At 47.9% G+C, this 23,380-nt stretch overlaps 11 protein-coding genes across 11 annotated transcripts; 7 read left to right on the top strand and 4 right to left on the bottom strand.

The window, feature by feature from the left end:
- Window positions 1-409: 409 nt before the first annotated feature.
- Window positions 410-1,123, top strand: RRP3_2 (ribosomal RNA processing protein; the record flags this gene model as incomplete). The annotated part of the gene is made up of 2 exons (XM_043160089.1): window positions 410-880; window positions 929-1,123. 2 exons carry the CDS (start codon window positions 410-412, stop codon window positions 1,121-1,123), a joined length of 666 nt encoding a protein of 221 aa, XP_043002045.1.
- Window positions 1,124-3,749: 2,626 nt separating this feature from the next.
- Window positions 3,750-4,103, top strand: E1B28_003129 (uncharacterized protein; the record flags this gene model as incomplete). Its single annotated transcript, XM_043160088.1, has 1 exon — window positions 3,750-4,103. The coding sequence occupies one exon, from the start codon at window positions 3,750-3,752 to the stop codon at window positions 4,101-4,103; it is 354 nt and encodes a 117-aa protein (XP_043002044.1).
- Window positions 4,104-4,320: 217 nt separating this feature from the next.
- E1B28_003128 (uncharacterized protein) lies at window positions 4,321-5,947 on the top strand (the record flags this gene model as incomplete). The annotated part of the gene is made up of 4 exons (XM_043160087.1): window positions 4,321-4,771; window positions 4,827-5,142; window positions 5,211-5,675; window positions 5,735-5,947. Exons 1-4 carry the CDS (start codon window positions 4,758-4,760, stop codon window positions 5,945-5,947), a joined length of 1,008 nt encoding a protein of 335 aa, XP_043002043.1. The 5' UTR covers window positions 4,321-4,757.
- Window positions 5,948-5,966: 19 nt separating this feature from the next.
- E1B28_003127 (uncharacterized protein) lies at window positions 5,967-8,572 on the bottom strand. Its single transcript, XM_043160086.1, has 12 exons — window positions 8,233-8,572; window positions 8,124-8,179; window positions 7,924-8,071; window positions 7,724-7,870; window positions 7,554-7,663; window positions 7,429-7,492; window positions 7,195-7,375; window positions 6,944-7,143; window positions 6,684-6,879; window positions 6,532-6,612; window positions 6,220-6,472; window positions 5,967-6,166 (listed from the first exon to the last, which is right to left on the bottom strand). The coding sequence occupies exons 1-12, from the start codon at window positions 8,492-8,494 to the stop codon at window positions 6,083-6,085; spliced, it is 1,782 nt and encodes a 593-aa protein (XP_043002042.1). The 5' UTR covers window positions 8,495-8,572; the 3' UTR covers window positions 5,967-6,082.
- A 111-nt stretch (window positions 8,573-8,683) lies between these two features.
- Window positions 8,684-11,153, top strand: E1B28_003126 (uncharacterized protein). Its single transcript, XM_043160085.1, has 4 exons — window positions 8,684-9,058; window positions 9,117-10,447; window positions 10,513-10,801; window positions 10,859-11,153. The coding sequence occupies exons 1-4, from the start codon at window positions 8,775-8,777 to the stop codon at window positions 11,112-11,114; spliced, it is 2,160 nt and encodes a 719-aa protein (XP_043002041.1). The 5' UTR covers window positions 8,684-8,774; the 3' UTR covers window positions 11,115-11,153.
- On the bottom strand, window positions 11,154-12,099 carry E1B28_003125 (uncharacterized protein). The gene is made up of 4 exons (XM_043160084.1): window positions 11,968-12,099; window positions 11,655-11,904; window positions 11,504-11,596; window positions 11,154-11,443 (listed from the first exon to the last, which is right to left on the bottom strand). The coding sequence occupies exons 2-4, from the start codon at window positions 11,655-11,657 to the stop codon at window positions 11,333-11,335; spliced, it is 207 nt and encodes a 68-aa protein (XP_043002040.1). The 5' UTR covers window positions 11,658-11,904; window positions 11,968-12,099; the 3' UTR covers window positions 11,154-11,332.
- A 2,540-nt stretch (window positions 12,100-14,639) lies between these two features.
- On the top strand, window positions 14,640-15,603 carry E1B28_003124 (uncharacterized protein; the record flags this gene model as incomplete). The annotated part of the gene is made up of 5 exons (XM_043160083.1): window positions 14,640-14,807; window positions 14,886-15,050; window positions 15,107-15,262; window positions 15,325-15,399; window positions 15,469-15,603. The coding sequence occupies 5 exons, from the start codon at window positions 14,640-14,642 to the stop codon at window positions 15,601-15,603; spliced, it is 699 nt and encodes a 232-aa protein (XP_043002039.1).
- Window positions 15,604-15,641: 38 nt separating this feature from the next.
- On the top strand, window positions 15,642-17,128 carry E1B28_003123 (uncharacterized protein; the record flags this gene model as incomplete). Its single annotated transcript, XM_043160082.1, has 3 exons — window positions 15,642-15,704; window positions 15,770-15,916; window positions 15,968-17,128. The coding sequence occupies 3 exons, from the start codon at window positions 15,642-15,644 to the stop codon at window positions 17,126-17,128; spliced, it is 1,371 nt and encodes a 456-aa protein (XP_043002038.1).
- Window positions 17,129-17,290: 162 nt separating this feature from the next.
- PRP46 (pre-mRNA-splicing factor prp46) lies at window positions 17,291-19,106 on the bottom strand. The gene is made up of 7 exons (XM_043160081.1): window positions 18,930-19,106; window positions 18,741-18,877; window positions 18,312-18,685; window positions 17,997-18,256; window positions 17,698-17,930; window positions 17,468-17,637; window positions 17,291-17,417 (listed from the first exon to the last, which is right to left on the bottom strand). The coding sequence occupies exons 1-7, from the start codon at window positions 19,040-19,042 to the stop codon at window positions 17,394-17,396; spliced, it is 1,311 nt and encodes a 436-aa protein (XP_043002037.1). The 5' UTR covers window positions 19,043-19,106; the 3' UTR covers window positions 17,291-17,393.
- A 64-nt stretch (window positions 19,107-19,170) lies between these two features.
- E1B28_003121 (uncharacterized protein) lies at window positions 19,171-20,657 on the top strand. Its single transcript, XM_043160080.1, has 8 exons — window positions 19,171-19,345; window positions 19,415-19,477; window positions 19,527-19,671; window positions 19,731-19,919; window positions 19,983-20,179; window positions 20,231-20,421; window positions 20,493-20,513; window positions 20,564-20,657. Exons 1-8 carry the CDS (start codon window positions 19,280-19,282, stop codon window positions 20,577-20,579), a joined length of 888 nt encoding a protein of 295 aa, XP_043002036.1. The 5' UTR covers window positions 19,171-19,279; the 3' UTR covers window positions 20,580-20,657.
- A 224-nt stretch (window positions 20,658-20,881) lies between these two features.
- E1B28_003120 (uncharacterized protein) lies at window positions 20,882-23,332 on the bottom strand (the record flags this gene model as incomplete). The annotated part of the gene is made up of 9 exons (XM_043160079.1): window positions 22,878-23,332; window positions 22,737-22,811; window positions 22,597-22,680; window positions 22,297-22,548; window positions 22,122-22,243; window positions 21,968-22,070; window positions 21,296-21,897; window positions 21,056-21,240; window positions 20,882-20,993 (listed from the first exon to the last, which is right to left on the bottom strand). The coding sequence occupies exons 1-9, from the start codon at window positions 23,140-23,142 to the stop codon at window positions 20,882-20,884; spliced, it is 1,800 nt and encodes a 599-aa protein (XP_043002035.1). The 5' UTR covers window positions 23,143-23,332.
- Window positions 23,333-23,380: the final 48 nt, after the last annotated feature.

Below are 23,380 nucleotides of genomic sequence, written 5' to 3'. Positions count from 1 at the left end.
GACAGGCGAACTCAATGCAGCTGCCCGCAACGTGTATGTACTTTAACTATGGTTATGAGGGTTGAGGCAGCAGAATGGTTGGTTTATCGATATCGGAGAACGTGGTTAAGAATGATGATATCCTTTCCGGACAGAATTCGTCGCGTTTCGAGACTCCAACAGGTGACCGTGTTCCAAGCGCGGCCTCTGGACTTATTCAACCGAGCTAAGGTTGTGCATCCTGAAGGCGGACAACTATGTACGGTTTTCAGCAGAAACCCAGCGATGCCCGTGCAGGAGTAAAGCAAATTTGAGGCAGAATAATAGCAGCCCCTTCATAGGGCGGCCGCCGCCTACTCGACTTGGGTATAGGTGCCAAACCCTAGAGTTACGTGTCGGACTGTCACCCTCACGAGTCACCGACCGTACAATGGAGGAAGAGGAAACAAAGTCGACATCATTCTCAGAGTTAGGTTTATCGGGACCCCTTCTTGAGGCCCTTAACCAGTTTAAATTTTCGAAACCTACTCCCATTCAAATCGAATGTATTCCTCCTGGAATCGAAGGCCGTGATATCATTGGAATCGCTCCTACAGGGTCCGGCAAAACAGCCGCATTTGCTCTCCCGATTTTGCATCATCTTTGGGATAATCCTCAAGGCCTATTTGCATGTGTTCTATCCCCCACTCGAGAGCTGGCTTATCAATTAGCCTCCCAATTCGATGCCCTTGGAGTAGCCATCGGTGTCAGAACGACTGTCATTGTTGGTGGGGATGAGGATCGTGTGAGGCAGGCGGTGATGTTGGCGAAGAGGCCGCATATTGTCGTCGCAACCCCGGGACGGCTACTTGATCATTTGAAGGTGACGAAGGGGTTCAGTTTGAGAAGTATAAAAGTTTTGGTGTGTCAGGAATTACTTGCTGGTGAAATTAGTGCTGACTATCTCTAGGTGCTTGATGAAGCCGACCGTCTCCTGGAGTCTGACTTTGGCATTGCAGTAGACGAAATCCTCAAAACATTGCCCAAAGAACGTACCACTTATCTCTTTTCCGCCACGTTGACGGACAAGGTGGCTAAACTTCAGCGCGCGAATCTCCGCAATCCTGCACGTGTGCAGGTCTCTACAAAGCAAGTCTATCTATAATTATAGTATTTAATAGAATCTATACGTTATATGGAAAGCGATTGATGACGCGGATTCCTGAAACAGATATACAACTGTGTCTTCCCTTCTACAGTATTATCTTCTCGTTCCGCTAGTCAAGAAAGAAGTTATGTTGGTGTCACTGCTAAACTCGATGGTTCAAAACTCTGTCATCGTTTTCGTTCGAACGAAGGCCTGTGCACGAAGGTAAAACTTCGCTCGATATTGTGCGATAGTGTCTAACAACTGATGCACGTTCTACAGACTGGCTAACATGTTACGTGTTTTAGGCTTTCGCTCCGTCCCTCTATATGGCGATATGACGCAAACTCAGCGATTGGGGGCGCTGAACCGTTTCAAGAGCGAAGGTTCCAATTTTTTGATCGCTACTGATCTGGCCAGTCGGTGAGTTCCATTGAGTCGCTGTTACTTGCAGTTTGAACTCCATACGTATCAGGGGTCTCGACATTCCTGCTGTTGACGTAGTAATCAATTACGACTGTCCTACACATTCAAAAGACTACATCACTAAATTGAGGAAACGCCGGTATAGCCCGGTATAAACTTGTGAGTAATCTAATCATATAAAGATCTTCTACGATATGCTAATCGGTGATAAGTTCGTCTCTAATGGTACCTTAATTATGCCTATCTCCCAGCGGGCTACCAACATGACGTTGCAACTGTAGCAGGTTACAACTCTGGATCGGGTATTGGACGACATTGTAATGGATGAGCAAGGTCTATCCCGTATGTGTGTAGGCCGTAGGAGCTGGCCGAGCGGTACGCTGTCAAGTAGTCTAGTTGTAGTCCCGTGTAGTCTGTTGTATTGCAGGTTCGCGGATGGCGAGTCGCGACCATGAGCAATACGATATGACTATCAGGTGGGCTAACCCCCCAGTGTTGAAATTAGTCAGCGCCATTGCCAGCGACGCGCCATTGCCTCCCCCTCGACAGCCAGCTAGACCGTGCAGCTGTCACTTCTAAACTCTGGAATTTGGTGAGTGCACTTGTTACTATGTCCATAATTTACCCTAAAGTTCTCTATGATTCATTTTTTTATTAGCGTTCTCGATCACGTCTTATTCAACTTGAACCAAACTTGAACACAGGACGAACGCGTTATTGATTTGGAATGGACGTTGGGAAGGGACTGGGAACGTTACATACTGTAGAGCCATAGGAAAGAGGCGAGAGATTACACGGTGTGTGGGACGGCAAGAGAATACACGGTATGCTCCCACACGGAACCACCCCAGATAGTTGAGTACTTGAGTTCCCGAGCTGATTCATTCAAGAAAAAATTATTGTAAATGACAAATTTGTGTTTAGCGAGGTGTGGGCGTTGGCATGATAACAGTCTAAAATCCAGAACGGGAAGCTATGACAGGCCGTGACCATAAAACAGCGCAAGTCAGACAATTTTTCTGTCCAACTTGCCCTCAAACGGTGACATACCTAATGCCTCAATACCACTCATCCTCTCCTTCTCCTCGCTTCAGCGGTGTAACCCCCCTTCACCAAACCCATGCACACGCATGGTCTCTACATCGCCAGGCTCAGTGGACGAGTTTCTGATAGAGAGGAATGACGGCGAAGAGCCACCTGCCAAACGCATCAAGAGTGGTCGTCCATCTGCACGAAAAATGTTACCCAGATCCTGGATGTGGGTGCTCCAACCCCCCGTAGCATCGGTTATTGTTCCGTTCTGGACCCTGGTAAGTATTTCCTTGATTTATTCCCTGCACGCCAACTAACAGCGCTATTCGCCAAGCTTCGGTTCTCACTCTCGGACGCCAGTACTTGGAGCTCCGACCTTCCATTCAATTACGAAGGCCGCCTATACAATTCTACTGTTGACTACTTTGAAGATGTTGGATCTAATTCCGAGGACGACAAGGTTGTCAAGGGGCTCTTGGCTGGTGGGCGAAGGCAAGTACTTTTCTGGTATGATTGAGCTTATAGTTTTGCTCACTGAGACTACCGTAAACTAGGCATATTTTTTCTCGCTGTGAAACCGACACATCCACTTCCTCCGACCCTCCACAAGGGCACAAGGATACCCTTCACACGCAGCGTCGCCGTAAAGCTGCCGCAGCCACTGCTACTCGTGCATAGTCTATATCAAGCTGTAGTTATACTAGTCAAACTTGTAACTTTCAGACAATATAATTGTTTTACGGTTTCCTATCGTTGCGTGTATGTTAGATATTACATTGAAGTTCACGTACCAGTGATTCTTCTAGAATCTAATGGCCTCCCATAACTACTCTATGTTACCGGACGCAAGCAAGCACGATAGGTGGTTGTCATTCTCCTTAATTCCGCTTCCACATTGGAGTGACTGCCTGTATCAGACCTGCCCATCTTTGTGCTTGCCATCATACACAATAGAGCTACAACATTGCAAATAGGAACAACCACGGGTGTGATATTGTTATTAGGGACAGGGAGCACATCTCATCGCAACGAGGCGAATCATATGGTGACTTCGAGCAAACGGGATAATGTTATACAATGCCTTGCAATATCCTAAAATTATGGCAGCAATATTGTATCTACGGTACCTACCGGTAATCCGTTGTTCCTCCGGACAAGGGATTGTCGACATCCCCTCAATTTAGTGATGTACATTCACCGCGTAGGACGTACTGCTCGTGCTGGCCGAGCTGGGAAATCAATATTGGTGACAACTCAATACGATGTGGAATTCATACAGCGATTAGAAAAGGTTCTCAACCGTCAACTGGATCTTTATCCCCACGACGAAGCTGAGTTGGAGATCCTCCGAGACCGAGTGGACGAGGCGGGACGGGTAGCCACGAACCAAATACAAGAGGAGGATGCTGGAAAGGGCCAGAAAGGGAGGCAAAAGCATCGACATAACGCTGTCGCCCGCGACAACCGGGATAGAGATGACGACGAGAAAGACGAGCTAAGGCTACCCAAGTACTCTTTCAAAAAGAGTCGTCGTTCTTGATCACCGTATCTTCTTCCCTTCTTCAATTCTGTCGTCTTGTCAAGCTGCACCCACCTTACATCGAAATTTCCAATACAAATTATTTATGTAGCGCTCGCTCGTGCTTGGGTCAGTGGTGGGGTGCGGGTTGCAATGTTCATCCGGAATCTGGCTGATACCGCAGGACATGCTACGAAAGGAGGACGAAGCAAGATCACGGCACTTTGCCTAAGTTGTATCGACTTATCCATACGAATTCTTCGAGTTCAGTTCGACGCCATCCGAGCAGCTTCCTGTCCAGCTCCATGATTCTATGCACTCATGCATCTGTCTGAGTCGTTTTACTCTTCCGATATTATCTTGCATGCTGTACTCAGAAACGATGGTAGTTTGAGGCACCAAGTCCAAGCTTGAGTATCTCTCAAAATGATATATCTTGATCATTACAACCTGATATGCGCCAGAGACAGATGACACAAGGGTTTGCTACCTACCACATTGGCTGGCGTGCGACTAGTAGTTTTGAACTTTCAAGTTCAGTACTTTCAGTGCCAATGACACTTAGCGGTGTTCTCTTTTCTTTCTTTGCTCTGTAAAGGGCCAGCTATCCCTTGTGATCGGGTGCATTCTGATAGGGTTGACAACCTATAATTACGACCAAATTCTCACCACACCATGTCGAAAGAAAGGTAAGTATACGCACGTTTCTGATTCATTCTGTGGGGACGCTTATATTCTTGACAGTCTACCTTTGAAAGTCCGAGCTGACATTCGAGACTTGTGGGACTCGCCAAATTCATCTTTGCACGAATCCATAGTCAACCTAGAAAAGACTTTGGGTCACAGAATCGCCGCCGAAGCTGAGTGGCTCGTACTATGGAGTAGCTTGCAAGCTCGTTTTCCTGACAAGTCTACTTTTGTCCCTACCGTAACTCGTTATGCGATTACATGGTACGAAAGATTACTTGTAAGGCTTGAAGACGACAACCATGCTGCCTGGATAGAGGAACTGCTCAATGTCTTAGTCGAGTGTAAACGGCTATCAGTTCTGAAGGTTGAGGTAAGCGAAACATTCCTCCTTGTTCTCATTCAGATACTCAGCCCTGTTTTACTCACAATTCACCACAGCCATGCCAATCTGATAAGAACACAACCCCTTACATGACATGGGACGCCAACTTCGGATCTTTCTGTCTCGGAATACCGACCTCAGACCCATCCCCTTCGTTTCGACTTGCTGCAATTCTTGACGGATATTTTGATAACCTCTTTTCTGGGGAAGCACGCCGTTCGGCCGCCGAAGATGATGACTGGGCAGATGTCGCCGTCGTTGAGGAAAAGCCTTTACCTCCACCTTCTAAAGCCCCAGCAGCTCACCCAGCTCCTACAGAGGAACGCCTTCCAAATGTCGACACCCTTGCGCGTCCAAACGAACTTTTCAAAGCTATCACTCATATCATGGTTATTAAAAGTCATCGCGAAGACCCCTTCCGAAACTTCCTTACCGTCGAATGCAGTCATCAACAGAGCCTTGAACTGATGTCGGCTTACCTGACGAAATGGGCTAAAACAAACGCAAGTGACAGTCTCAGGGTGAGCTCAGTTCATTCCGTAGTGTGCTTTTACCGATGCATCCCAACTTCTGATTCCAGAGACCCGTGTTCAAAATCGAGCTATTCGAGTCCGACTTCAGTCCTGGGATCCTCGACATCCTCCGTATTGAGCCCAACATGACATACAAGAAAGATATTAATCCTACGATAGTGTTAGCATTTGTCGAAGGCGTTCTTGGTTATGGCATGGTTCACGCAGACACGACCTCTGGTTCTACTTGGATGTACCGGTCCACGACTCTTTTTAAATGAGAGAGTAGGGTACGATTGCAGTTCATAGCAACGGGAAAATAGATGGACCAATATGCGAATATGATAGGAATGGAATGAGCGTTTTTGGGGGGGTGTACCTCTTCTATGAGGCCATAAAGAATCGTAATCCGAGATCTAACCCATCATCTGCGCCATACTACTCAACTGAGCTGCCATCGCCGGATAATTCTTTGCAAACTCGAGTTGCGCAACGGATGCCTATGAACAACATGAATATACGGATCACCACACAGAGGGAAAAGTAAACTTACATGCTTATAAGTAAGCGCACCAATCAACTCCGGCTCCGACCTCGCCAGCTCGACCTGTTTATCAAAATACGTTACCGCTTGCTCGATCTTTCCTTGTTGTAAACTCAGTTGAGCAAGGGTAGCGACAGCAGCGTCACAATCAGGATCGATCCTCAACGCCTCGTTACAGCACCTCTCTGCAGCACCAATATTTTGCTCCCATTGATACAATGCCAATCCTTTGTTGACGAGAGGAAGAACGTTTGGTCTAGGCCTATCCATGCATTAGAATCCAGAACACAGAGGGAGGGTTGCAAGAGGGTACAAACGTACTTGAGCTGCTCCAACTCAATAGCTTTATCAAACTTCTCAACCGCATCTGCGAACCGTTGCTGGTCCAATAACAGTTCACCGCTACAGATGAAAAGAAACAAACATTCGTCAGATCTGGGAATTCACCGATAAAGCAAGTGGAAATCCCTCACTAATAGTTTAACGGTTCACTCCTCTGAGGGAACGCCTTCATCGTTCGTCGGAACTGAGCCATCGAAGACGCAAGCTGCTCCGCTTTATACTGAGCAACAGCCAATTGAATATGGCTAAAAACGAATGTATCGTCCAGTTCTGTAGACTTCATGTAGTTCTCTGCCGCCTCTTTGAACTGGTTCATAATGAAGAGCACTAAAAGCGCAGTAAATACGGTTCAACACATGATACACCACGATGCAGAGGTAGTGATAATTACCCTGGCCACGATGGTAATAGATGTCGGGATCTTTGGGGTTATGTTCTATCGCCTTCTCAAAACATTCAAATGCTTTGGTAGGATCGGTCTGTTCCATGTAAACACTAGCAATCTTGACCCAACTTTGAGTGAAAGAAGGGACTAGATTTATTGACTCGTTCAAGTCGTCTTTTGCACCCTCAATTTCACCAGTTAGGAACCTGACAAGAGGTGTTAGCGTCGGGTTATTTGAGTCTTGACCTGAACATTACTTGAAGGTTCCACGTAGGTTAAGTGCCTCGGCCTTTCCTATGTCCCAGGAGATGCCTTGCTCGATAGCTTCGTTAACCAAGGTGAACGCATGAGGATAATCAGGTGCTTCGAGGGCTTGAAGGGCAAGTATCAGGGTGTTGTCTCCTGTTGTCGGGTTCTCAGGTAGGGTAGGTAGAGCGCCTAAATTGTCCATCAATAGAGAGTAAAAAATACGAAAAACCGCGACAACATACGGGGTCTGAATGCAGCGAAGTAGGCAGAGATAAAGGTGAATGATGGAAGTCGGGGTGAGCGGGACTGATTTGGAAAGCAAATGAGCCACAGTTAAAAGTTATTCAAATGAGGAAGGCAGACGCACTGCAATAGTTTCCTTGGCTTCTTGAGCAGACATTTTCTTTAAAACACGCTCTACGGACTCTGCAGCAGCCGAATCAGAGAATTTGTTCAGGATGGTGGCGGCAGTGAAATCTAACGGAAGTCCACGGATGAATGAGACAGTATCATGTCAAATACAGTAATCCAACACACCTCGGAGTGCTTCAGGAAACCTTTCAAGAGCCTCCAACGCAATTGCCCGACGGTTGAGCGCTTTGACGTAATTGGAATCCAATTTGAGTGCTTGGTCGCAGTCCTCGACGACTTTTTCGTGTTGTGACGGAGACATGTTTATGTAGCCTTGACCGCGATTAAGCGCCCCTCGTAAGGATAAATGCAGAGAAGAAACGCACATGCTGCACGATTACTGTAGAACACAGGCTCAGCTTTTGGTGTCATGGCGATCGCACGAGTATAATAAATAGCGGCCTGAGAGAACTTGTGTTGTTTGTAGGCCTCGTTTCCTCTTGCTTTCATTGCACTTGCTCTACTTGTCCGTTCCTTGAAGACGGTAAGGTTTCGTTCACGAATGGACACATGTATGAGAACGTACCTCCTCCGGAAGGGCGGCAATCTGTTCAGCAGTGCAGTCTACTTCAGTGAGGGACACTTGCATGCAATAACTCAGTCATGGAAAAAAGAACAAGAGGCACCACACGTACGTTCATCCTCCACTGTCGCCTTTGGTTTCCGTTCCTGCAAAAGAGGACCATCTGGGTCGTTGACCGACTTTTTCTTCTTCGTGCGTGATTCCTTCTTGCGACTCTTCCTTTCTCCATCGCTTTTGGGAGACGAGGATGACACATAGTAAATTATACCGCCAGCAGCGACGGCAGCCGTGCCTATTATTATTGCCTTCTTGTTGTCGGAGACAAAGTTTTGAACGCGCTCCACGAGGCCCGCAGAAGTATCAGAGGAAGACATTATTTGTGGGTAAGACGTGAAAATGAGGAGTAGAACAATGCCAGTGAAGGCTTGTAAGATGTGGTTAGAACAACTCCGACACGCACTCTGACGATATACGCCGGCTAGGAAAATTTGGGCCCGGAAACCGGCATATCACCTGTCCGCCCGCTCCGGGACTTGCTCTCACGGGACCTTTACTGGCCGATCGCTCAATACGGTGGGGCTGTACTTTAATTAACTTCAATCTCCAAGCTACGAATTATACCCTTCAAGTTCCCCAATATCCCTCATTTCCTTCATGACCTCTAAATCTGACTCCTCACGCTCGACAAGTCCCGGTTTGTTGACCCCAGAATCAACTGGCACGAACCAAACAAACTCTTCCTCGCCGGAACCTGCTGCAAGGTCAGAGACGGACAAGAAGAGACGACAAACCGCTTTCTACCCGAATGTAAACTCGTCGAATAAACCACAGAAACCGTTCAGTCGGAGCGCTGCGAAACGGCAGAGCGTCATGACCCTTGGAAGTATCGAGCATTTGCAATACTACTTTACCAAGACTGGACTTTCAGCGAAGCAAAAGTACGTGGCAAAACTTATTTTCACATTCTTTTTTTTTTTTCTTACAAATTCACTCAAGGCCTTCTGTCCTTGATAAACCCCACTACGGTCTCGTTCCAGCAATAGGCGGTGGTGAACAGCTCAAAATCCGAATCTCTTCCCCAAACAACCATTCCATCAACTCCATAAACGAAATCGCACTCCCACCCACCCCAGCCATCCCAAACGCTATACAGCCCACATTTCCAGAAGTCACGAAAACTTTCGAAGTCGATTCGGACTCGCTCAAACCTGGTCTTATCGAAGACCTCATCCTCGTATCCCGTGTTTGGCGTATTGATCCTGATCAGACGCGTCCAGAGGAGAACGATCAAGAACGCGAACCCAATCGACACTTTGACGTCGTAGGCACACTTCAAGCAACCACTCGTGCTATACGGTCTGTTAGGAACTACATCCTTTCCTTACCCGTCGAGTCAGTAGGCTCCATGGGTGAATTATTTCGGTCAAACCGATTTTCAGCCACTACCATCCGAAATATCAAAACCTCACCTTCGTCTTCCTCGACATCCCAAAACGACAATCAAGTTTCTATTCGTCGGTCAGCACTGGAGGTACTGGGTATGCTTCGAGAACTGGAAGAACGGTATCGACTCCCTCTCAGTGACGACGCGTATGATGTTCAAAGTGATGGCGGTAAAGGGGGCAGTTCACGGTTAGGAAATCCAAGTGGAGTTATCGATGATCTAGAAAGGGATCATCATTCAGAGGCAGAGCTAGAGGGTCTTCATGAAGTGGATGCCGACACATCGGTAGCTTTCTCACTTGTTCGGGTGCACGGTCGGGAAGAACATGTCCCGGTATGGGAAGATGACGAAAACGACGACACGCTCAATGATACAGAAGAAAAACGCGAACGATGGGATGAACGATTGGTGCTGGGAAGCGGATGGCTGTATAGGCAGGATGTAAGTATGGACGACCTGCAGAAGGAGAAGGATATTGTTGCGGAATATCTCGATGTGGTCGACCAAGTCTTGTTTTCTGGCGGACAAAAGGGGGTGGGGGAGAGGGGATGGCTGAAAGAAAAGAGAAAATTGTTGGATAAGAGAAGACCGTTGTCGAGGAACAAAGGGAGGAGAACGAGCGCTGGAGACGCCGAAGGCAGCGGTCTTGGTCTCGGATTTTCGTTTCCTGATGCCAGTGGTAGACGTCGAGTTTCAACGGGGACATTGGGCACCATGTTGGAACCCATGAGACTCTCTGACGAGCCAAGCACCATGGAAGGTATTGCTGAGGAGGAAGGGCCTGAAGAAGAACCGGGAGACGGACTCCAGGACGAGGAGGGCATAGATGATGATGAATTGCCAGAGTGGGCGCGGAGAAACGCGTTCTTGGAAACACCGCTAGGTGGGGAGTTCGTTTCACCTCTCATCAACTTGGATTAATTATAATTTTTTTCCCATGTCTGTTAGACCGTTGTCGTGCCCTCATCCATGACCTCTTACCTCCAAACCTACAGGGCGCCCTCTCACCAGAAGGATCATCAAGGGCGGCGTTTCTAGAGTCCCTCTCTTCCGGGCAGCTTTTGTGTATAGCCTACAACACTGGCGTACGCAAGTCAAAGAACGCCTGGGGTTATGTTAGTAAGGGTGGTATACACGACCTCATCGAACTTGAGAGAGAAGCCGCTCAGAAAGGAGACACCAAAGCCAAGACCGGCTGGACGTTTCGTAGGAGCGATAATCTACGTCTCTGGGTAGGGTGAGTAGACCGCACTTTCATGTTCGAAGGTTAGCGGCTAAACTATTCACAATCTAGCGCCCTCAAACTACGCTACATGCTTCCGATCGTCACGCCCGCTGTTCCTGCTGGCCCAAGGCCACCCCCTAGCTCAAACAATACACCGTTAACGTCTCCCTCCGCACAGTCACGGAAATTCCCCACTGACGAGCCTCCCATATTGTTTGATGCCAAGTTTGTTGCGAAAAAGGATGCAGGTTGGGAAGATATGTTGGAGGGTGTTTTGTTGAGGTGGATGTGGCGGGTTGTTGATGAACAACGGTCGGTTCGGTAGTTTTTCAACTTTTGATTTCACGAACATGGAGATTATGACAACGTGTATGTATTATAAACGGGAGGTCTCCCCACTTAGTTGATCTACTAAGTGAGGTGAGATTATAATGGTAGTCGTAAATACGTTGGTAGATGATAATGATACATAATGCCTAAGGCTAAAAAAAGTCTGGAGATGAGGGGGTATCGGTGGACCATCGATTGCGACTGTTCGTTTCATCAGAACGTTGTCCGCCTACGATGACGCCCTGTCCTCATGCCAGACCTCCTCGATCCGAAGCATCTGCAGCAGAGGATGTCGAAAATGACATCGAAGATGGTGACGATTACCTGCATCGCGAAGTTCACTTTAGTTTGCGTGAAATAGTACGAGTTCAATAGCAAACTTACAGTGGTTATGGCGCTAACAATAGTCATGATAACATTGGCAATAGCAGAGATAATGGCGTTAATGCCTCGTCCAATAGAGGAGAAGATGGAACCCTGTTCGCAAAATATTTCAGCCTGAGAGAGGGAGGTATGAAGATGGGTGAATACTGACCATGGTTGATTGATATTGATAGAAGTAAGTCGGTAGAAAACGTAAGAAATTGTTTGTTGAAGGAGGTAGTCGATTTTGGCGATCGTTTTATAGGTTTGGTGGCTATTACATGACGTCGCGATTATCCATTCTGGTCGCGTCAACAGTGTCGTCACAACCTCGAAGAACCCACAAAACTGTCCACAAACTGGTGGAAAAGAGGGACCATAGACGTCATATCCCTGGTGACGTCATGAAGTTTGAGCTTGGGCTTGAGTTTAAGGAACGCCATTAATGCGAGGAACTTCCGGTATGGCTGCAGGCGTTTTCCTACCTCATCGTCTCGTTATCTCGATGCTGAAAACTTCAAGCTTTGTGATTACTGGATTCCGATACTGAACTAAGTATAGCGTTCTTCTCGAGGGTGGGGCGGATGGGAAAACCGGTGAAAACCCTATGGGTGAAAGATTAGGAGCTGTAGTCAGAAGATGACGCGAATCTCGCACGAAGCCCGGAGGTGCTAAGTTTATGCCGTCTCGGATCTTGGTATTGAGGTTGGGTACTGGTCCGGATCCAGACATTATATTACAATAGTCGCGTTCAAAATTGAAACAACTACTAAGGACATGGTAAAAAAACCGATCGCACAGGACCTGCTAGCGTTGGTCCAGACAGCACCGTCGTCTGTAAGTCTGTCGGGAATTGGAAAGCCTAGTCGAGCCGGTGGTCCACATGACAGGTCGTGATCGGGTTTGATTTTGGTGAGCAAGTGGCAGTGCAGTCGGACAAGCTCTTCATGTACGGACTTGTACCCAACGTTCAACGTTTCAACGTTCAACCATGCCTACTTGACTCGACCTATTGTGAAGATTCCGGTGTCAAATATCCTGAATAGATCAAGATTCAGATATCTAGTGCGCGCATATTGGCCAAAATAGCGAGGCCTCGGACCATTCGCCCCCCAAAATATCGTTCGCCAGCTGTCCCTACACGCGCTTTCCCCGCGTTTCCGAATGCTTCTTGGACGCATCAAAGGATCGTCGTGCACGTTTTATGGACCAAGCCGCGAGTCAAGGACATTCTCGAGTTGGACAGAAACCTGGAACTCCAAGTGAATGGGTGAAGTAAGTCCTTTCTTTTCGAAGAATTCTATGTGGCGCTACCTAGAATACCGGACTTTCGTACTTTACAGTCCCAAAAGAAAAGAAAAAGAATAGAGCATTTCGCTTCCAACATTAACGTCGCTTCTTTTGCGATTTCATTTTCCTCGCGGCGGCGCCGCATAGTTGGCCCAAATTTATTGCGGGTTGTGACATGGAATGTTCTATGGAATATGTCTAGGCCGCGCCTGACGGGGAAGTCGGAAAAAGGAAGTTTAGGTGGGATGATACTGCAACGTTGACATTCACTTCCAGTCATACCAATTGAGGCAAGTTCAATATGGACGCGAGAACACAGTGAACACATCTTCGACTTTCCTACTCGCGGCGTACATGAACCTTCGTTGTCGCTCGACCGACATCTTGAGCTTCACAGAAGTTGAAAGATTGCTCACGTCAAAAAGGAGGGTCGAGATATTCCTGTGCGTCCCCTTGATAGCATTTCCTCATACCCCGATTTTCACCCCTGGCAGGGCGGCACGAGCATTAGGACGTCCTGTGAGCGCGTTAAGACGAGACCCCAGAACGCTGCAAACAACACAATAGAAAGGTGGTCGACGACCGTATTCAGTTCATCTCCAGGTATGTTCCATCAGGGCTCACAAAGAACGAGCTACTTACTATCATGCTAATCTTAGATTTAAGAGTCTCGCGTCCGTTCTAGTACTACGCGTCATATCGATCTCATATCCTCCCGACTCGCATATCGTCCACAACTCGCGTAGATATGACGCGTTCCTTCGGTTCATCAATCCACTCTCCCATTCAACGTGTCGGCGCGAAGCGATTGTCGAGCTTCGATTGAACATACTGTAGCGAGGACCCTCGTGTTGGCCTTCCGAAGCTTGCTGCCCAGACATCTAGCGATGGCAGCGGCATATAGATGATACGCCTTCCATCGTTTTTTTGGGGGCGCTATTCCAGGTAACTCACCGTCATGATGCCAGCCCTCTTCCTTGCAGCAAGAAAACTGAATCTGTGCTTTTTAGATCATGCATGCAATGATGGCGCGATCATCCAACTCAATTCCAACCTGTGCGGTTTGTCCCCATCCGATTGATGTCGGGAGAAAGACGCATGACTTGAACCAAATGCAACTGACAGAAGATCGTACCTCAAGTCGAAATATTTGATGGTTTGAGGGCCTATGATGGACTAAATATGGTGATGGGCGGTAAGAGCGATGGGATTCGAAGACATTCGAATTTAGTCTTGCAGTACACAAGGCGGGTGGTTGGTGCATGGCAACTGGAAGATGTCTGAAAGAAGAACGTTAGGTCGTTATGACGTTGTACTTGTGCCTTCCCCACACCACGTTGAATGTGGATTTCGGATGGTTCTGGGCTGGGTAAGCAGAGTCTGCGTCAAAAGTGATGTATGTCTTGTGAGAAAAGGATGTCGATCTAACTGGCATGGTATTCGACCAGATATTTTACATAACGGAAGCGGAAGTTCAAAAACGGACCCAGGACTTAGGCGGAGTAATTTTTTTAAAGTTCATTCAAGGCGAATAAAAAGCTCGCCAATAGCGACCGGATCAGCATACAGACTACATCCCTGGGAACCCTATACATATGCATATATCGTCACAGACTTGGCTATAGGATTCACTTGGATACACCTCGTGTCGACCAACTACCAACGGAACACTGTAATCCAAATAAATAAATAAATCCGACTCGATCCCACAAGGATCCACAAGTTCTTGGTTGTACCAGTTCCTTCTCGTTACAATCCATTTCTAACAACCCTTCCCTTTGGTCAGTCAATCTGGCTATCGCTTACTAGACGTCGGCACGTCGACCGACAACCCCTTCTTACGTTTTATCATCGACACATCCGAGCAATGGTCGATAATTCCATGGTCTGCACCCCCCACAACATCCCTCAGTCAGTCTATGTGCTTTTATTGCTTGAGAACTCGAGTGGATTGTTCGATATCTGGCCCGATCTACGAGATCGTTATCTGGGGCCATTACTACAGAAAATAGAAGTCGACAACTCTTCTAGTCCGGTAAGACCACTCCCTGAACATGCGAGGGGCTAGCGAACTCGGAAGCAGTTCTCCCTGAATTAATTCCTCGGTGTGCAGGTCATCACCTTTGTACTGGAAAGTTTACCCGCGAATTCTACGCAAATCAAAAGGCCTATTGTTCCACGCCAGTATCATACTTCTCATGACGGACTCTTGAGCGTCCGCTTCAATGATAGTCCAAGTAATCGACTCACCTATTCCAAAATACAAGAAGCGGCACAGGTTAGCTATCATTTACTCGTTCTCGCCTGTGCTTTCCTGATATTGTCTCTCCAAAGTTCATTACTTCCAAGATCGATGCAAATGGGTCCGTTCTACGACATATTGTCATTGCGGCAGCTTCCCCGCCACTGGAGGAAACGTCTGCCGAACCGGAGTCTGGGTTCCCGCCTGGAACTTCGTGTTGGTATAGATTGGCTGATTATCTAGCTAAGGTAGCTTTCTATTGCGAGGTTGGCTATTCCATTAATGTTCCTGACATCGTGTTACCGTCAAGGCTGACGTTCGGTGTCATCTAATGTTGAAATCTGGGCAAGATTGGGAAGGTCTGACCAACCTGTTTGAGGAAATGGTAACGTGGCCATGCGGTTCAGAAGTTATCGCAATCATTATTGAAATCTCCCACTTCTCCGTGAACTAGTTGCAGCTCCAACAGATAACTGAAGACAAAACCATGGCGATTGATATGCACAAGATTATTGTTCGATTGTCATCCCAAAGGAAATCGTCCCAAAGAGATAACAAAACACATGGACCTGGAAACTCCGGTGCGTAACTGCTCACTTTAAAAGAAGGCGAGTTTGCTGAATTGATATGACCTCTTTCATTCACTCACGGTGGGACCTGTCGGTGCTTGAAATCTCAGAGCCTAACCAGGTACGTAAATTCCTCAGAGACGAAGGTCACAGCCACTCTTACGTCGTAATCTATCTGTTGCGAAGCTCCCGCAAACGCCCCCGAGCAGGACACAGGCAGCGGACACTTTCCTACCATATCCAAGCTCGACGGCCTCTGGCTCCTCTACATCAGGAAGCCCAGTTCAATCTCCGCAAGAACCAATACCGAGTCTTGTTTCCCAGCTTCAACAGGTATGGAGCTGCCCTCACCCCAGCCTCCCATCCGCGCTTACATTCTGACAGTTTCATGGCCTCACGAAAAAAAAGGTCTATGGAGCCAGGCCTATTCGAAAGCCTTTTGTTTCCGGCGAGGTTTACCATGGTGATCCAGTCAATCGTAAATCCCTATCGCTATCACCAGAGTCGAGCCCATTGACGACCACGAACCATGGCGGCAAAGCTTCCTCTCCGTCGACATACGACCGCTCTACCCGCCGATATGGATCTCCTTCTGTGGACTCGCGCCCTTATCCAAAGTCCAGAGGCTCGTATGACACAGCGACCGCTTCCAACACACCGTCCCAAATTTGTGACCCATCATGGCTCCGTCAAAACCGTGGCGTTAGCGGTGGAAGTGTATCTTTACCTGGCAGTCCACCCCCTTATGTTTCTCTAACTCATGCACCACCAGATTACACCCAACCAGGATCCCCTTGGGGCGGCGCCAGTGCTTCGCCAGCTGCGGCAACGACTTCTTATGAGTTCCCATCGGTTTCAAGCGATTATACTCGGTCCCCAACCACGTCAGTTAGTCACCGCGGCCACCACCATGTATCACATCCGCCATCTACCGCACCAGCCACGTATTCTCATACTACTCCAAATTCGCCGGTCGACGGAGAGCACTTCTTACTTCCACTTCAACAGCAATCATCGACCTTCTTGAGCGGCGGCTCGCACGTCCAGTCTGAAGGCGTCACGGATCCATCCCGCCACTACCACCCTCACCCCGTGGAGCCTTTCTCGCACCCTCCCACTTTCGCTAACACCACTTCAGTGGGTAGTGAGACTGAGCAGACGTTGGAGACGGAGAAGGGATTATTCAATGAGAATCCGGAAACAATGACTTTGGATCCCAATGTATACCGGAACGAACTCCTCTCACACCTCGCGGGACCAGCTACCACGGCGAATCATTACGTCCCATCGATATATGGAACTCCACCTCATGAGACGACGGCGAACTTTGACAATGCTAAGGAATCATTACATTCTACGGGCGAGCTCGAGTGCGCCGCCGGAGCGGGAACGTCATCCCAGAGCCTTTATCCTTATGAGGATTGGCAATCGAGGGAACAACATTTCTATACTACACAGTATCCTCCAAGCCCCGCAGGATCTCCTTCGAAAAATAGTGCGAGACTCCTTCCGGGAAGTAACTCGCTGACGAACTGGGCAGGTTAATTCCGATTTTAAGATACGATGTCTTTTCGAGTGACGGCCTTCATTCTCCTCTGGTATGGTACCATAAGAATAGCGACCAAAAGTAGTTAAAGGGCTTACACGGCATGTATTTTAGGTGTGTTTGTGTTTCAATACTGAGGGACTTTGCAGTTCATTATTCATGACCGGGTTAAGGGCCCATGAGGCCGGTTTGACTATCACTGACGGAGATGAAGAATTAAACAGTACAGTATGTATTGATACACCGATAACATCAGTAGGAATACTATTGAGACTGTTCCGCGTATACCTGGTGACAACAATTAGCATGTGGACCAACACGATGGCGGGGACACGAACCTTGATGGTTTTATCAGCACCACCTGTGATAAGTCGAGTACCGGTCATATCAAATGTCGAGCAGAAAACGCCGGCTTCCGCCTCCAGTGACCCAGGCTGTGGGATATCGTCCAAATGCTGGAAGGGTGTTCCAGTGTTATAATCCCAAAAGGTCAAGCTCCCGTTGTCAGCTAGTTGGGCAGCAGAAAGATTTAGAAAAAAGTGCTAAGGTGTTTTGCCTATGACTTTACCTCCAGAAAAAAAAACTCCTTCGGCATTGACTGATAGCGTGTTTATGATGGCGTTATGTCCGCTGAAATTGAACACGAAAGCTCCTTCCGGACATTTCCACTTCTTGATATTGTTACCGCCAGCTGAGCCAGAGGCAAAAGAATACTCCGTCGGATGAATGGCTAATGCTCGAACAGATTTTTTGTGGTGTGTAAGGGTGACCATGGTCTTGCCCGCAGCAAGGTCCCATAAACTGAACAGAAGATTTTAAAACAGGAGGTAAGGAGGAGGGGATGAGATCAAAGTTTTAGAGACTTGCCGGACCGTAGAATCCATGCTCCCAGTTATTACTTGAGGGTCGGATTCTTGACATTTGACGTCTGCAACAGTAGCCGTGTGCCCAGAGAGAACGTGTATTTGGGCTTTTGTTCTCATGTCCCAAACACGTGCCGAAGCATCTCTTCCAGAGGTGACCAACAGATCGAGCGTAGGATGTATAGTTAATGCGTACACTCCCGATAGGTGTCCGTGGTAGTGCCGAATAACCTTGTTCGCCTCGAGGTCCCAGCACTTCACCATCTACAACAAAAAAGTTCTCAATTGAACAGAAACAGATTTTAGGCGGAGAACGGACCTTATCCTCGCCGCAAGAGAAAAGGTACGGGTGTCGCGGAGATACAGCGAGCCCTCGGACTGTTGATATATGACCTGTTAATGAAAGCTTGAGCTCTCCAGAAGCCAGATCCCAGATTTTTACAACTCGATCTCCCGCCCCGGTTGCAAACCACTGATTTCCAGGTTCTACCGCAACACTCCGCACCCAGCCCAAATGACCAGATATAACACGGACAAGCTTCCAAGGTGGGTGATAAGTGGGTTTTACTGTTCGTGTGGTTTTATGAAGGGTAAGTGCCTGTGACAGTTTACTGGCTGAAGCAAATGTAGATGGGCGTGCGGGGGGTGTGTTGTCTAGTTTTGCAATCATACGAGAGGTATCCTCATCGGCAGCTAAAGGTATTGTATTAGTCTACAATAAGATGATCAGAGAAGAACGCCAACGCACGTCCTGCGGTAATCAACTTTCTGGACTCCTTCGGACGTGACGGTCCCACCGGTCCTTGTTGTGAGAGTAACGCTGGTGGAAGTTCTTTGAAGTCTCGGTATTCATCGTGGATCTTGACTGAGAGTTTGAGTCTCATACTACCAGAATCAATGAGAGCTCAACGCGAGTCGCTAAGAAAGACGAACACACCTTCTCTCTTCATCCGCTATGCTGTCGTCGGGGCAAGAGGCAAATACGGCATGAGTCCGTTTACCATTTCGGCGAAAAAGTGGTTCAAGAGGAGGAAGGGCCTCTGTAGCCATCAGGAGGGTCCAGAAAACTTGTCGGGGTTGCCGTTCGTAAATATGAACTTCGGCTATCTCGCGGTTGCTGACAGTTGTTTACTAAAAGCTTCTTTGCAACTGGGGCCTGTGATTAAGTAATCAACTCAATTCACCGGCCTGCCACCCACACCAAGTGAATATTTTAGGTTGTTTTACTAGTACTACGACGAAAAGATAGTTCTCTGTTACGCGTTGTACTAGCTTTAGTTAGCGATCATGTCTTCGGATCCGGTAGAGTTGAAAAAACTCGTGAAACAACTCCAAGGAAACACCAATGTGAAGGTATGCCTCTATGTCACCTCTGTGTTGATCCTCCTTTTATCCTCTGACCACCATGTTCTCATTTTCCAGGAAATTATCAGTATCCTAAACATTCTCAAGAGAGACTTTCAAATAAATGAAGGAATCCTTAGAGTGCGTCCTTTCATTTTCTCTTCGTGTCAAGCTTACACGTGCATTGCAGGAGAGTAAAGCTGGCCTAGCGGTCGGGAAGCTTCGAAACCATGAAGACAAGGAAGTAGCAGCGACCGCGAAAGATCTTGTAAAGAAGTGGAAGGAAATTGTAGAGAAAGCTAAGCAGCAGAATGGTGGCGCGTCCAAGGGTAAAGGTGCGTATCTCCCCCACCCCCCTAAAGATCTACGTACCGACGATCTTTTTCGCTTCCAGCACCGGCACAGAAGCCCTCAGGATCATCTACAACTCCCGTTACACCAACCGTTTCATCACTAAAAACAGCATCAACGACTCTGCGTACCCACACAACTGACGGAGTCAACATCAACTTCACTGGCGATAAAACCAGAGACAAGTGTGCAGAGTTGATTTATGATGCTCTTGCCTCCGACTCGAGCTCTCGTGAGTTTGTGAATAAGCTACATCAACCTCCCAATAACAACTCATGAAAACCATCCATCTTAGCATCCGATCTCATACTTCAAAGAGCAAAAGCCGTCGAGGTAGCAGTTTTCAACACACATGGTGGGGGTTCGGCGGACTATCGAGCGAAAATACGCATGCTTTTCGTCAACTTGAAGGATAAGAGCAACCCAGGCTTGAGGGAGGATGTCGTCAGTGGAGAAATTGCGGCGGATAAACTAGCAACGATGTCTAGCGCTGTAAGTTTTCCTTCGTTTCTTCGGAATCCTTACTAAGACATTGTGCATCAGGACATGGCGTCCGCAGAACGTAAAGCCGCGGACGAAAAGATCAAGAATGACAACTTCTTCGCATCTCTAGGCGCAGGAGAACAGCAGGCAGAAACGGATGCCTTCCAATGCTCGAGGTGTAAACAACGGAAATGTCGATACCGTCAAGCGCAGACAAGAAGTGCAGATGAACCTATGACTACTTTCGTCACGTATGTGTCCTCATCTTTGAGAATTCCACAAGATAACTCACAATCGCTTTTTGCATCTTTCGCACCCTCAGTTGCACAAATTGCGGGAATCGGTAAGCATTTTCCTTCTCTTCACCACGTTTCTAGCTGACTGTGCTTGTAGTTGGAAGTTCTCTTGATTAATACTCCCCCTCTCCACTGACACTGATCATCGTTACACTCAACTCAAGTTAACCTTGTACATCCATTTTTCCCATTCTAAGCTCAACGCGTTTACCGTACTCATGGTCCTTCTTGGGATCAAAGTCACTATCTTTCGTATTCCTTCCTACGTCTCGTGATCTTTTGTTGATACCCGCCTTTGTCCTTTCTCGAGTGTGGTTTCAGTAGCTTTATGTAATTGCCTCACCACCCATGTTTTGTCCTTCGACTGTACGCTGAAACGGTACAATTCTACAAGGTATGAACAGGAAAGAGGTTATCAACCATCCTCCGGAGTCTGCTTCCAATACACGAAATCCGCAGGTGTGAGTGACGCACGGCCCCCTCCAGTGTTGTACGCGCCGAAAGCGACACCTTTAAAGAAGAACCCGCTGTTTGTAGTGTGATGATCGTCAGTAGAATGGCCAGTGGGAAATGCCAGATGAGAACTCACCCAGCAACAGGAAGGGAGAGTGCTGCAGCATCCACTATTCCCGTCCATGTCGTTTGTCCAAACGCGTCCGACTCCGCCCCTTCAGCACCCTCGGGCTCTGCAAATCCTAACTGGTACTGCAGCCCATCGCTTTTGATGGTCAACTTTACAGGTCCTGAGGTGGTCCGGAGCGGATATATTGTTTCCTAACGGAGTCGGCTCAGCGGCCAGTTACAAACAGCATAAAAAAGGAGACCTCACAGTAATAACCGTATTATTTTCCGAACCCAACGCCCAAGGTCCAATCTGTTCCGCCTGAACAATAGTTCTGGTCACCACTACCCTCCCTTCCGTCCCATTCGCAGCAGTAACACCAATATCATCGTGCAAGAAATCAGAATACAAGATCGTGATTCCTGCTTCCTCCCGACCTCCGTTTTCTGTTCCTACTCCACCGCCTGGACTACCAGCTCGTGGGGTATACTGGCCCAGGATAACCTCAAACGTCTCTTTGTAACCCCCTTGTTTCCTCAATAGCAATGCCGGCGTATCTCGATCGCCAACTTTGTACGCGTTTCCGTACAATCTGAGGAAACCTTGACGAGCAGTAAGCGAATAGAAAGGTTTTTGTGGGGTGCGAAGGGTGTAGAAGGTGTCGTCGAGGACTGGCGAGCCCATTGGGTCGAGGGATTTGAGGGATGTTTTTGTGGTTTGAGTGGTATTGAGTGCAAACTCGAGAGAGTATTCCCGGACCGCTTGTTTGTCTTCTAGTACCCCCTCGAGATGGAGAGTCAAGGGCTTGCCATCGTTGAACACGGGCCAGCCAGACTCCCAAATTACAGGGAAAAGGAACGTTTGACGGCCTTACACAAGGATAGAAGGAAATAAACAACTTGAGTGGACCGAGAAAGAGTGGATTCAGATTCAACTCACCCAGCTGAATATGACTCAAGTTTCCTTGTTGAGGTACGACGCCCAGTGCCGACCCCCACCACGATCCGTTGGAATCTTGCAGGAGGTCAGCATGGCCTGTCCACTAGGTATTTGCTACACATGTGAGTTGTAATGGACCAAAATTATTTCGAACCTGGACTTCGTTCTTTAGGTCTGCTCCGTTAAACAAGACAGGATTTGCCGGGTTGTTCTCCCAAGGACCGGATGGAGCGGGGCCTCTTTGTATCGTTACACGATGGTGGATGTCCGTACCGCCTGTAAAGCAATCCGAGTTTGTAGAATATCTAGTCATTTCGGGGTAAACGTACCCTCCGCAATCATCAAATAGTAAGTTCCATTGATGAAGTACACATGGGGTCCCTCTGGACGTGCACTGGCGTTATCGGGAAGTGTGCCAGTGAAAATAAGGTTAGATGGTCCGAGCGAGTTGCCCGTTTTCACATCAATCTTTGACTGGTAAATTCCATATATCTTGTCTTTAGCGTTGTTAATACCAGCCCAAGAGGCATAGACGTCTCCGCTAGGATCAAAGAAAAGGTCGAGGTCGTAACCAAGTCCATCTAGGAGGAGCGTCGGTATCTAAATTCTCGAATCAAGGATTGACGAACCGATGTAGGTTGGATCACTCCATTTGTTCGAAAATATGTCTGTCGTGGTCACGTAAAACGAACGAGGGAATAGTCGTAATTCAGCTGCAGTTCGGAGGTCCATTAAAACGCGTCATAACGAGCTAGTTGCGACACCTCACGCGAATAAACGTATCTCGTAGTCGTCGCAAGGTAGAACACTCCGCCATGGTAGCGTAGCGCAGGAGCCCATACACCTGAAAGCCAAATGAAGAACAAACTCTCAGCTTTCCTAACCCAAAAGAACACATGGAAAGGCGCACCTGCATCCGAGGGCGTCCCGTACAAGCCTAACTGCGAAGGCCGATTCAGCCCATGGCCTACAAGCTCCCAACTAACCAAATCCTTGCTATGGTATATCGGAACACCAGGAAAATATTCGAATGACGACGTAGCAATGAAATAGTCGTCTCCAACTCGTAATATGCTCGGATCGGGGTTCCATCCTGGAAGGATTGGGTTGATGAGAGCGTGCGTGGTGCTGATTCGGTACAAAAGGATGACTGCGCACAGAGCCAAGATGTACATAGCGGTGAAACGGGCATCTTTTGCTTGCTAGACGTTTTTAAAGTCGAAATTGCGGGAGCGTCGGACCGCAAAGTCCTGCTGAACTGAAGTGCAGTGTGTTGAGGAGTGTGCTGACCTGGTCAGCTGCGTTCCACTACTGATATTGCCTGTCCCTGCCGGTCCCTATGCTCATGAACAGGACTTCGAGTCTGAGAGGAGCTGGTTGCTTATGTAACTCAGAAGTTGAACGGCAGTTCTC

The sequence above is a fragment of the Marasmius oreades genome, chromosome 11 (genome assembly GCF_018924745.1).
Source record: "Marasmius oreades isolate 03SP1 chromosome 11, whole genome shotgun sequence".
NCBI classification, from domain to species: Eukaryota; Fungi; Basidiomycota; class Agaricomycetes; order Agaricales; family Marasmiaceae; genus Marasmius; species Marasmius oreades.
The sequence above is the reverse complement of the archived record's forward strand: the minus strand, read 5'-3'. Positions and strand labels throughout refer to the sequence as shown.